The sequence below is a fragment of the Myotis lucifugus genome, unplaced genomic scaffold, assembly GCF_000147115.1.
Source record: "Myotis lucifugus unplaced genomic scaffold, Myoluc2.0 scaffold_244, whole genome shotgun sequence".
In the NCBI taxonomy this organism is placed as follows: Eukaryota; Metazoa; Chordata; class Mammalia; order Chiroptera; family Vespertilionidae; genus Myotis; species Myotis lucifugus.
The window spans coordinates 1,712,339-1,724,919 of NW_005871292.1; the positions used below are offsets into that span (position 1 = coordinate 1,712,339).

At 52.1% G+C, this 12,581-nt stretch overlaps 2 protein-coding genes across 2 annotated transcripts in view; both read right to left on the reverse strand.

Annotated features, from left to right (window-relative positions):
• On the reverse strand, nucleotides 1-4,527 carry HAMP (hepcidin antimicrobial peptide). Its single transcript, XM_006098683.3, has 4 exons — nucleotides 4,411-4,527; nucleotides 1,293-1,470; nucleotides 287-346; nucleotides 1-205 (listed from the first exon to the last, which is right to left on the reverse strand). The coding sequence occupies exons 2-4, from the start codon at nucleotides 1,374-1,376 to the stop codon at nucleotides 101-103; spliced, it is 249 nt and encodes an 82-aa protein (XP_006098745.1). The 5' UTR covers nucleotides 1,377-1,470; nucleotides 4,411-4,527; the 3' UTR covers nucleotides 1-100.
• The window catches only part of USF2 (upstream transcription factor 2, c-fos interacting), a 10,570-nt gene continuing 1,639 nt past the window's right edge, over nucleotides 3,651-12,581 (reverse strand). The window contains exons 2-8 of the mRNA XM_006098695.2: nucleotides 12,329-12,562; nucleotides 11,755-11,905; nucleotides 11,547-11,634; nucleotides 11,199-11,257; nucleotides 4,648-4,742; nucleotides 4,411-4,539; nucleotides 3,651-4,317 (exon numbers count right to left, since the gene is read on the reverse strand). Coding sequence (XP_006098757.1) covers nucleotides 4,228-4,317; nucleotides 4,411-4,539; nucleotides 4,648-4,742; nucleotides 11,199-11,257; nucleotides 11,547-11,634; nucleotides 11,755-11,905; nucleotides 12,329-12,562 — 846 coding nt within the window. The 3' untranslated portion in view covers nucleotides 3,651-4,227. The remainder of the gene's footprint in view (nucleotides 4,318-4,410; nucleotides 4,540-4,647; nucleotides 4,743-11,198; nucleotides 11,258-11,546; nucleotides 11,635-11,754; nucleotides 11,906-12,328; nucleotides 12,563-12,581) is intronic.

Here is a 12,581-nt window from a genome sequence, read left to right on the forward strand (position 1 = left end):
TTTGGAAAATAAAAGCTGGAACAGTCATTTTATTCTGAGACATTTACCAAGTGTTCGAGGGCGGCAGGAATAAATAAGGGAGGGCGTGAGGGCAGGGAGACTATGTCTTGCAGCAGATCCCACACTTGGATGGGTAACAGCAGCCACAACAGAAGATGCAGATGGGGAAGTGAGTGTCTCGCCGCCTCCGTCTCTGCAGCCCAGGCTGTAGGAAGGAAGGAAGAGTGAGCGGGTGTGGGCTCAGGGAAGGCTGTGAGGCTCTGAAAGGAGGCCCAGGTGTTCTCACCATCAAGCCAGCTGTGGCTCCAGCTGTATCCTGGGTCTGGAGGTCTGCAAGCTGTGTTGTCTGTGAAAGCAGAAGGGAATACTGAGGATGGCAGGGGCCCGGCAGAGCTTCATTTGCGCACCAACCCATTCTTCCCTCAGCTGGAAGCCTTGCTTTCTGGCCTTTCTCACCTCCCCACAGGCAATCTCCTTCCTGCAGACACCCAGGCCTCCTACTCTCTCCACAGCTGCTGCTCTTCTTTGGGACATCACCCTCCCTGGCCTGGATGCCACCCCTCACCCATAAAAAAACCTGCCTCCATCTTGCCCCTACAATCCATTCCCACACATATCAGTCATGTTGTGGCTTTACCCATTAGAAAAGCCTGCAGGGCTCTTCCTGCACTTGGAGGAAAATCAGGGTTTGCATGATTGCCCATAAGACTCAGCATGCCCACCGCTCAATCTCAGCTCCAAGCACCAGCACCCACTTCTTACAGCCTGATTATCAAGTACACCATGCTTGCCCCCACCTCGGGTTTTAGCTTACCATCTCCATCTCACCCTCCAAGTTCTAGGTCAAATACCATTTTCTCACAAAACACTCCTGCTTGACTGCCAGCTCTTGATCTCACCTATCCCCTTCCACCTCCCACCACCATGGTCACTACAATTTTTTTGTTAAACCTGAGTAGCATTTACTAAACACCATGATCTTTTGTTTTTACTAATTCCCTGACCAGATTGTATGCACCATAAGAGCAAAAATCTTCTCTCATCTCCCTTGTTCATTGCTTGATCCCCACTGTTTAGAATAGGACTTTACACAGAGTAGGCACTCAAATGTAGAATTAGTTTGGGACCCCCAGTCCCTGCCACTTGGACCCTATCTCTGTACTTTAGGCAGCTGCCCATTCCCCCTTTGCCTGCCTTTCCATCTGCCCAGTCCACTGCCCTCAGCAGTCCCCTCCGAGGGCCTGGCTCTCCCATGTGGCTGCCTGCTGGGCCCCGGCCCCGTGGGCTCTCACCTGGTGCAGAGCTGAGACACTGGTCAGGCTGGCCAGGAGGAGGAGCAGCAGACAGGCAGCCTGGATCCGCACGGTCAGTGCCATTGTGCCGTCTGGCTAGCTGTCCTGCTGTGAAGTCTAGGACGGCTCTGGTGTCTGGGCTCTGGTGTCTGGGCCGTTACAGCCGCTTTTATGGGGCCTGCTAGGAGAGGCGGAGGTGCTAAGCCCCCTCCCCTTTGTCCTAACTCATTTCCAAGAAGGTAGTGGCGCCGAAAAGGCGGGAGATAAGCGGGAACAGAGTGACAGGGAACAGGGTTGTGTCAACCTCAGCCAGCAGAGGTGTGTACAGGGGGTGGGGCAGATGGGGCCACAGACACAGGCCTCTAGCCAGACACCTGGGAAACACTTTCCCTAAGATGACATCACCTTGTTGATCTCAGAAAAAATTCCCCCTTTTGCCACAGAGGTTGCACAGGTCAATGAGCAGGAGCAAGGTGTCCTTGTTCCCCACCCCTCCTCGTTCACATGGGGGATGGCTGTCACTTACCAGGGTCCTTTGGGGTGCCCCATACCATTCCCCAGCTTCGGGTTCTGTTCTGTAGGGAACACTGCAACAGCCAGATGCAGGAGTTTGAGATGGCACAAGCGTGGTCTTTTATAAGTGTCAGAACCTTAAGAAGTGGCCTGGTATCTGGAAAACGTTCCTGTGAACTTCAGACCATGGAATAGCAGTAACAGTAGTGGCTCACCTCATGCCCCAGCAGGTGTAGACTCACTTTTGTGTTAACCTAGCCAGGACCACCTGTCCTCAAAGCAGTGCCTGCTGCCCCATTCTGGGCTCTGCACTGTATTCAGGGCCTTAGCTCCCTACTCAGCCCTGGCTTCCCAGGCGCTGCTCCCTCTTAGGAGCCCACCATGCCTACCCGGCTTGCTTTCCTCACTTGACAGGAGAGGAACTGAAGGCCAAGATGGGGCTCTGCCCAGATCAGAGGCAGAGCTGGCACTCCAGAGTAAGCAGCCTGACTCAGGCCTGTGCTCTTATCACCAGGCTTTCCTGCCTCCCCCAAACACAGGATGTCAGTGGGCTGTGCTAGACCTGGCTCATACTGGCTCAACAGAGCCACTGTGCACATCTCATCCCACCTCCACATTCAGTGGCAGCATGTTGGTATCTGGACACCAGCAATGGGGTATGTACACAACAGCCAACACTACAAACCAAGGTTCTTTTGGGGGGAGAGCTGGTCCCTTAGAATAGCAGTCGCCAACCTTTCGGACCTCACGGACCACCGGTTGGCGACCACTGCCTTAGAACACCACTGGGTGGGGAGATGAACCAAGGCTCCTGACTGTCCTAGCCACTACCTGAATCACAGGTAGTGGGTACACACAGCCCAGAGGACCCACAAACTTAATTCCAGAGATGGGACTTTGGCCATTTTGGCTCTGACTCATTTACAGATCATCCAGTGTCAACCTTACCACTGGAGCCTGAAGATGCTGCTGCCAAGGAATGAAAACTTCTCCCCTGCCCTGAACTATAGCCGAGCTCATTCAAAACAGTAAGATGGGGGCCCCTGGGAAATCAAGGCTGCTCCTTGCCATCTGCCTCCCCATTCACATCACATTAGGCTCTTCCTGCTGCACACACCCTCAGAGGGACTCAAACCGAGTAATGGCCAGGAAAAGGAGACAGGGCTCTCAGCGGGAAGAAACCAGTTGGGGATATCTGGGGTGCATGCATGGTGAACTCAGCACGGTGGCGACTGGCAGGCCTAGATCCTGGGAGTGGATGGAGTTGCATGGGGGCTGCACAGTTGGCCACAGGGAGACCCAGAAGCATCCCCCAACATTGCCTGGTGTCACTACATCTCCACTCAGGCCAGGTTTCATCATCAGCCAGGGGCAGGGGTCATAGCACAGGCGCCAGAGCCACAGTGCAAGGCGACAGGCTGACGGGCCAAGCCTGGCTTCCTGGCCTTCTGCCTTCCTTGGGGGTGGGGGGCTCAAGGCCAGGCCCCACCATTGGCTGATGCAGAGGGAAGGGCTTCAGCCCAGAAGGGCAGAGCCAGGAGCCAGTCCTGTTTTTAGGAACTGATGACACAGGAGACCCCAGCCTCTCCTCCAAAGACATAGGTCCTTGACCCAACCTCTCCCCAGCCCCCACATACATATACACACCTGGGGCCTCAAAGAGGATATTCATTCTTTAATTCCTCCAGCCAGCCAGCCAGCCAGCCAACAGACTGGGTCCCGTGCAGTACAGAATGGCAGGGACTGGCACAGAGCCACCAACAGCAGCTGAGGCCCTGCCCTGATAGAGCTCTGCACAGACCCCATGACCCCTGCCCATACCTGAGATGGACAAATACGCAAACAGACAAGGCGGGGCCACATGGGGCCAGTTTATTGCAGTTAAATACCTCTCTCTCTATTTTTTGTCCATTTTTCCATAAAGAAAATTAAAACACACACACACACACACACACACACACACACACACACATACTCAAAGGGGAGCAGGAATCCAGAAACAAGAGGTGGGGTGAGACATGGCCTCCCTTCTTAGGTCCAGGTCCCAGGGATGGCCCCCCAAAGGCTCCCCTCCTGCCCGTAAGCACCATGTCAGTACCTCTAGAGGCCAAAAGAGGCAGCAGGATATGGCAGGGCCTCTGTCCTCCTCCCCTTTGCCTCCAGGCGAGACCACTAGAAGTGCTGGGGCTTAGTGAGGGCCAGGAGAAGGGGCAGACAGATGGGGGAGGGAGGTCATTTCCACATCCAGGAGAGCAGTGGGTGTTTATCCAAAGAAATGCATTACTTCTCCCCATTTTTTTTTGTTAAAAATCTACTATAAAAAAACGCAGCTGGGGGAGGGGCATCTGTCCCTCTCTGTGCTAAGGGCTGGGGGAGGGGGCAGCAGTCCCAGAGGAGGGCCTGCCGCACGACGGGAAGGGCGTCACTGCCGGTTGCTCTCGCCCACCATCTCCAGGTTGTGCTGCTGCAGCTGGGCTCGAAGCACGGCATTCTCATTCTTCAGCTCCTCAATCTGGCAGACATGAGAGGGCACAAGGGGCCAGGGATAGTTCCCTGCACCGTGGGGTCCTGGGTCCTCCACCCAACTCCCAGCCCTGGCACTCACCTGTTGCCTCAGGAGCTCATTATCCATCTGCAGCCGTTCGGCCTCCTTGAAGGTCTCCTGCATGCGCTGGTTGGTCTGGCGCAGCTCCCGGATGTAGTCGCAGGCCTTTGACAGGATCCCTCCTTTACTCTGGGGGACGGGCAAGAGCATTAGAGTGAGCACTGCCCACTGGCCTCTGCCTACTGGCTCACCCCAGTGGTCCAGGCAGACTTTCTGGGTGGCGCCAGGGGCACTCACCGCTCCTGTCTTGCTGTTGTCTGTGTTACAATCTGGAATGATTTTTGAAAGTTGGACAATCCAGTTGTTGATCTTGTCCCTCCGCCTCCGCTCCACTGTAGGCACAATAGCAGTATCAACAGCTAGGTTTATAGCACTTTCTGTGCGGCTAGGCGATTTGCCTCCCGAGGCAGGTGCCGGCAGACCCCAGACTGCTGAGGGAGGGCACGGGCCCTGGGCAGGGTCACACTGCTAGCAAATCTAGAGTCAAGATCTGAAGGCAGGCCGCCAGCTTCCCCGCCTGCTTCCCAGTGCTTCTCAAGAGAAACAAAGAAAGCCTCGCTCTCAAGGACCACATAGACCTTTAAAGCAGAATTAACCATGGGGGACAGTGGGTTCATTTTGCTTGCCTACTTTTAAAATTTGAGTCAACATTTTAAAATAAGGAAATTTCACATAATAGTTAACATCTTTGGAAAAAAGGAGTTGTGGCTACAGTGGGCATGTACTCTTGAGAGGCAAGAATGGGCCGGAGTCCCTGTGCATGGGAACTGAGAGCCCCCACTGGCCCCACAGCCCCTGTACGTGATTGTCCACAGTCCTCGGGTTTCCCCAGGGCACTGCGTCCCGAGTCTGCTTTTTCTTCATCTGTAAGTCACAGTCTGGCCATGTCTCATCTGTTTAAAACCCTTCTCCAGGGCCCCGACAGCATGCCCCACATCTCCAGACTGGCAGTTGTGGCTCTCAGGGGCCTGGCCTATCAGGGCATTGGGTAACCCAGGAACAACATGAATCCTCTTAAAGACCAGGGATGGCAAATTAATGGAAGGTTTCACTTGAAAAATACCCAGACTTGTGGTTTTGTTTTATAAAACGCCACACTCACACTGCCAGCTGAGCTGAGCAGTAGCTGCCCCCTCGGGCAGGGCCTGTCTCCTCTCTGGCTTCTCACCTGGCCTGCACATCCTGACTTACGACAGCGGCCTGGGGTCTGCCTGCATTGGAGCCTGACACCCCTGGTTTGGGGCCCATTGAAGCAAACCTGTCTCAGCCTTTCTTTACCTTCCAAGTACTAGGCATTGTGGAGACAAAGACGCCCAGCTATCCCCCAACTCTCAGTTCCCGTGGACAAATGTGGGCAGTGTCTGTAGAGAGGGAACTGGGCTAATAGGATCTGGAAAGGAGGGTGAGAAGATATTTTCTCAGGGTTGGGCAGTGTTGATGGGAGATTGTGGAGGGGGCCGAGGGAGGGTGGGAAAGGAGGGGTTGGCCAGTACCTCCTCTGAGGCTGGCACTGCCCCTGACCCTGGTGTTCCCTCAAAGAACACACCTGGCCACTGATAGACAAATCTTCTCCTGGCACTGGTTTTATCCACTCATTGCTGACCAGTCCTTCCTACCTCTCAGGGCTCTTCCACTTTGGCCTGGGTGACAACACCTTCCTCTGTGGACTCTCCTCCTCCCTGGCCCTTCTTCCTCCCTCGCTCTCCTCTTTCCTCAGAAACCTTCCTAATATCATGACAAGAATGTGTCCAGTACAGAGCTTCGTCTGACTCCAGCCCTGGGCCCTGTTGCTGGGGTGTGAGAAGAACCTTCCCTTCAAGGACAGCCTTGTCTGTCTTAGAGTCTCCGGAACTCGGTGGCCAAAATCTGCAGCAGAGCCAAGAGTGCAGCCCAGGCCCCACATCCCTCAGCTGCGTGCCTGCTCCATTCCCAAGGTTTCAGCTGAGGCACTCACAGCAATGCCTTCGTGGTTTCTTTCCTACCCTCATGCAGTCCAACATTCACCAGCCTGGGCGCTAGGCTGCAGCAGTATCTCCCATGTACTCCTCATTTCGAGCCACCAGGGGGCAGAGACAGGGAGTGTGGCACATCTCTAGTTTGCATTTACTTCTTAAAAACATATTGCCACCCAGCAGGAGTGGCTCAGTTAGTTGAGCATTGTCTTGTGCACTGAAGGTTGCTGGTTTGATTCCCAGTCAGGGCACATAACTGGGTTGCAGTTTGATCCCCGGTCAGGGTGTGTGAGAGAGGCAGCTGAATTGATGTTTCTCTCTCTCCTCCTTCCTCTCTCTAAGCATGCCCTCAGGTGAGGATTAAAATAAAAAAAGTACTGCCTGCCGTGGCACTCTGAGAGGCTGGAACCCACAGTCAATTCAGTCTCTGTCCTGCTGGTACCACTGTGAAGTGCACGTGAACAGGGGACATGGTACAAACACTCGAGGGTATGTGTTATAACTGGAGACTGTGCCAAGTGCCTGGGAACTCCAGGGTAGAGCAATGGTCTCTGCCTGAGAGTGGGGTAGGGTGTAGCCTCACAGTCTTAGAGAGGAAATATTTGGGCTAGTTTCCGAGGGGAGAGGCATCAGGCAGAGGTGTCAAGATCCCAGAAATGGTGACACTGAAATACTTGGGCGCATGGAACAGGGTGACAGGAAAAGGTTGTAAAAATAGGCTGTGAAGACCTTGAATGCCTGCTAATGAGTCTGGACCTTATCTCTTACTCTAGGAGTTCAGGCCCTTGAGTCTGGGGCCTTTCATTAAGCAGGTAGTGATGTGGTCAGACCTGGGGCTTGGGAAGACCATTCTGGTACATCTGAAATGGAGGAAGACTAGTTAAGACCAAGGCCACATGTATCCACAGAAGTGCTTCAGTTACACCCACAAACACTTAAAACACAATTGAGAAGTAAAATCTGCCAGGACAAAAGGGAGAAGTGAACAAACTCACAAATATACTTGGAGACATCAACACTCCTCTTTCAGTAACTAATAGAACAAAAGACAAAAAAATCAGGATAGGAAACCTGAACACTGTCAACCAACTTGACCAAGTTGACACTGAGGGGACACTCCGCAACACCAGCAAATCCACAGAAACTGTCACCAAGACAGACCACATTCGGGGCCACATAACTAATCTTAATAAATTTCAAAGAACTAAAGTTACAGAGTACAATAAAACTAAATTAAAAATCAATAGCAAAAGACATCTAGAAAATCCACACATATCAGGAAATTAAGCAACACACTTCTAAATAAAACATGAGTCAAAGAAGAAATCACAAGGAAAACCGGAAAATATTTTTAACTGAAAGATAATGAAAACACGACATATCCAAATGGGATGTAGCTAAAGCAAGTGTTAAAATGAAATTTGTAACTAGAAAGGTTTGTATTGGGAAAAAAAGTTTAAAATGATCTTTAAAAAGTAGAAGAAAAAAAACCCTAGCAAATTAAACCCTCAGTAAGTAGAAGGAATGAATTAGTAGCATTAAGAGTGGAAACTAATGAAATAAAGAAAGCAGGTCCATCTTAAAAAATCAGATTTCACATAAAGATCTGGATTTTTGGCTACTGAAGAGGTTCTCACAACAGTGGACCCAAAACTGACATGGCAGCAATGGGTGCTGCAAAGGCCACCCTTCAGGCAGGACACACGCCCCAGTTCATGAGGAGGCCGGAGACGGGTCCCACAGTACCAAGAACTGGTGGGAAAGACGTAAAAAGGAGAAAGAGAAGCTGATCTGAAGTCCACTTCAGCAAAGAATCTCAGGTTTGGGGGATGAGGGCAGAGTTGAAGGTGGCCTGGCTTTCAGTTCTGGCCTGGATACTTATGACAGGGGTGCCCTTTGCTGCAGTGGGAAAAGGAATGTTGCATGGGAGCCTTTAGGGAGGAGAGACAGCGGTTCTGTGTGGACACACTGAGTCTGAGGTGTCTCAAGGACACCCAGAAATGGTACTTTGAGCAAGCAGCTCAAAATGAGCCTGGAGTTCAAGTAAGCCCCGCAGGGACATAGAGGGGCAGGTTTCACCTTTTTGGAGTCCCATAGGAGAAAGCCAGCAGAAACCCCTCAGAGAAATACTGAGCACCTACAACTGGGGATGGGGCTTTGGGATATTGACAATTCCCGAGCCTAACATTTCACTCTCCTGAGACTGACCTGAGACGGATCAGACCTTAAGAAACACCACAAGCCAAAGCAGTTCCCCAGCCTTGCGCAATGTGAAGAATCATGTGGGGAACTTGTCAAAATACAGACTTCTGGAACTCCCTCTGTCCTACCCATTCAAAGACTGTGAGGACAGCCCTGGAGACCTTGATTGTTAACAAGCTTCCCGGAGCATCTGGGAAGCCCTGCTCTAAGGAGCAGGCTGTGAAAAAGAGGCAAAGAGTGTAGGAGAATCAGAGCAGGTAGAGCAGAAAGGATCATTACCAAAATGCTGGGAATAGGCAGGGTCAGGTGTGTACAGCACAGACAGGGAAGGAAGCCAATGGGTTTGGCAATGAGGCTGTCAAGGATAGCCTTAAATGGAGCCATTTTGGTAGAGAAAAGAGCCAGACTGCCAAAGGTACAGGAAGGGTAAAAGGTGGCCCAAATACTCTGCAGGTTAGGAGAGGGCAGGATACAGCTGGAGGGTAAAAGCAAGGTTATGAAAGACTTTTTTATAGGAGAAAGATTCCAGACTTTTTGCAGGTGGATTAACTGTGAGAGGCAAAGAATGAGAGTGAGGTAGAGGGTGGCTAGATGGTATCCCAGGAGTGGTCTGCTACAGTCTCACTGGGGGGCACACCACACTGCCGGGCACTCAAACGTCTCAGCTCGTGCATCCTCACTCTGAGCCTCTGCAGGAGATGGGTTAACATCTTACTGAGAGGACTAAACAGGTGCAGAGATTAAGAATCAGTCCGAGGTCATATAACCTAAGCAGTAGATACAAAACTGCTGGGTAGCCTACAGGAGGCCCCTCAAACTTGCCACACCCCAAAACCAAGCTCAGACTCACTCACTCCTTCCCTTTTCAAACCAACCTGACCCCATCATGAAACCCTGATTCATGAAATCCTGATTCTTCAGCCTGTCTCAGGCCAGACACCTGCAGTCACCTCCTATTTTTCTACTATCTGACCTCCATACACAAACCCTCTGTTGGTTTCCCCTCAAACTACAATAAATATCCAAGAGCAGGGACACTGGGAGGGCCTCTTACAAGGATCTGGCCCGACCATTCTTCCTGTAACTCTGCCAACTTCCTCTTTCCTTTCCTGAATTCTGCTCTTCTTCATACATGCCAAGTCTGTTCTGACTCAGGCCTGGGTGTTTGCACTTGCTCATCCCTCTGCCTGGGACCCTCCCCCAGTATTTGACTGGCCCATTCCTTAAGGTCTGTTCAGGCCTCTGCTCAAATGTCACCTTAGAGGCCTATCCTGCCACCATTACCTAGCTTTATCTTCCTTCCTGCTATCTGACGTCATATTGTAGCTTTGTGCAATTTCTGTTTTTCCTACCAGAATAAACACTACGAGAGCCAAGACCTCATCTGTTCGATTACCCACTATCTGAAAACCTAGAACGGGCTGGCACATCGTATGTACGTGCTGAATGAATGCCTCAATTTAGTGAGATGCTTAGATCAAAGCTGCAGAGCCATCCCCAATTGAAGACCTTTAGGACTGTGGGGTCTCACCCTGGCTTTCAGGGCCTTCCTTGACTCTCCTGGCTCCCTTTCCAAGCACTCCACATGGAACCTCTGCAACAACCAAGCCAGTACCCTCCAAAGCAACTTGACTCCTCTCTGCCACCCCCCTTCCAGCCTGTGCTCCCTCTGTCTGGCAGGCCCTCCCAAAGACAACCCCTGGTGGTCAGTGCTCAGTCAGACACTAGCCTGAACTCCTAAACTTCCCTGACACTCTACATGCCCCATACCTGGCCCAGAATCTATCTTCAGGAAATATTTGCTAAAGGACAGTTGTTTGGATGTAAGAATTCCCCTGGACTTGAATGCTCCTACATCGATCATAGTGGCTACTGACTGGAGGCAGAGGTTGAGTGGGAAACTAGGGGACAGCAAAAAGGGCCAAAAATGACCTTAGGTTGGATTTGGTGTTTATAAGGGCAGGATGCTCCAGCCTTGGCTAGCCAAAGGCACAGGTTCCTGCAGTTTCATCCTCAGATGTGCCCACTATCAGACCAGAGTTACTTCCGGAAGCCAGGCAGGCAGGGAAATGACGGATTCAAACACAACAGTTGCCAATGGAAACGAAGGTCCAGGGGAGCAGGAAATCCATATGTGAATGTGAAACCTGCCATTTTATTTACTTATTTATTTATATTTATTTAATATATTCTTATTGACTTCAGAGAGGAAAGGAGACGGCAAGAAACATCAATGATGAGAGAAAATCATTGATTGGCCACCTCCTGCACGCCCCCTACTGGAGATCAAGCCAGCAACCCAGGTATGTGCCGTGACTGGGAATCGAACCGTGACCTCCCGTTTCATAGGTCCACACTCAACCACTGAGCCACTGCAGCCGAGTGAAACCTGCCATTTCTGATGCTGGCCCTTAATTCAAAACTAGCCAGGATGACAAAACACATTCCAGTCCATTCATCCTACCTATCGGTTACAGACAATGAACCTCCTCCACCGGTTTCTACTTTTCCAGCATTCAACACCTCTCTCATGTGGAGCATGCCCAGTGATCTGTGACCAAACACAAGGCCCGCCTGGCAGTGCCGGTGAGGCCAAGGCCTGGGACTGGCGCAGGGGCTCCACACTGACTTTACCTTCATTGTGCTGAGCTCTCCTTCTCTCATCCCGGGGTGTTCTAGTTCCGTCAATTTTCCTAGAAGAGGGATAAATGGGCACATGTCATCTCAGGGCCCATTTGTCCAAGCATCTATTAAGAAGTCAGACTTGAAAATGACCTTTGTAAGACATATTCATATGTAGGAAGAAAGAGGAAATGATACTTTCTTTATACTAAAGAAACAAAAACAGACCAAAAAATATATCAAGTGCCTACTGCGTGCTCAACTGCCTGACTTCTACTCCAGAGAACCTTTCCTTCCTTCGGCCCCACACCAGGCCCTCCCAGTGTCCCCTGCTCCTGGGCCCAGGTCTCCTGCACATACGGGGAGTAGGGATGGGTCCGCGGTGCAATCGTCCTTTGCGTTCCTGTCTGAAGCACGTCCTGGGGCGTCATCATGACATAGAACTGGCCTGTAGGGAAAGCCGGGTTAGTGCTAAAACTGGGGGCAGAGTCAGAAATGGCTGGGGAATCCCTCCCTGATGGGCCTGTTGCCTCCCCTGCCTTCCACCTCGGCCCCTTCCTCCCTTTACCTCCGGCCTGCAAGCTCTGGTCTGTGGTCTGTACCGACACAGCCGTGGTATCTCCCACACTGGACGCTGGGAAATAGGCAAATCGTGCCTCCCCACTGACAGCCTCAGCTGCTGGGCTGCCGCCATTGCTGAAGGGATTTTGGATTACAGCCTGGGGAGTAGGAGGACACAGAGGCCACCCTTAGCCATCTTGTTCCCCAAACTCTCCCCTTGTCGCCCTGTTTGATGGATGCTGCATCCTCTACGGAGGGTGGGACCCCTCTGTATGTACTACTCTGCCGATGTCTCAGAGGGCCCTGGGACCTGCAGACACTCGGCAATCATTTGGTGAACCAACTGACTTTTACCTCTGAGAAAGAGACTTTTCTATTACCATGATCCCAAGTTTAAAAAAGAAAAAAAAAACGATGTTCCAAAGATCTGGTCCAAGATTTCACTGTGCAGAACAGGAATTTAACCCACACAGCCTGACAGCCTGACGGCAGCATGTGTGTTGCACATGCCCCACCCACTGGGACTCCCCCCAAACGGTCAGTGTCCCCTCTCCGTCCCCCCGGCACTGCTGAGGACCTACCAGTGGGAAGGGTGCTGCAGGACCTGGGGGCACAGAGGCAGCAGCAGGGCCGGGGCGCTGGGCTGCCCCATCCACACCCACCTGGGTCACAGCCTGCTGCCCCCCAGCAAAGGCAGCCGTCGACACGACGCTGACGGCGCCCGCCGTGTCGCCCTGGCCATCCAGCTGACCATCAGTCACCTGGACTACGCGGTATGTCACCTGCAGGGGGCGGGCAGAGCAGCGAGGCCAGCGCTAGGGCCCGGCAGGGGCC

Coding starts and splice junctions, on each gene's coding strand:
- HAMP (XM_006098683.3), bottom strand. CDS start 1,376: ATGGCACTGACCGTGCGGATCCAGGCTGCCTGTCTGCTGCTCCTCCTC. Junction 347..1,292: donor GTGTCTCAGCTCTGCACCAG/GTGAGAGCCCAC, acceptor CTGCTTTCACAG/ACAACACAGCTTGCAGACCT. Junction 206..286: donor GAGCCACAGCTGGCTTGATG/GTGAGAACACCT, acceptor TCCTTCCTACAG/CCTGGGCTGCAGAGACGGAG.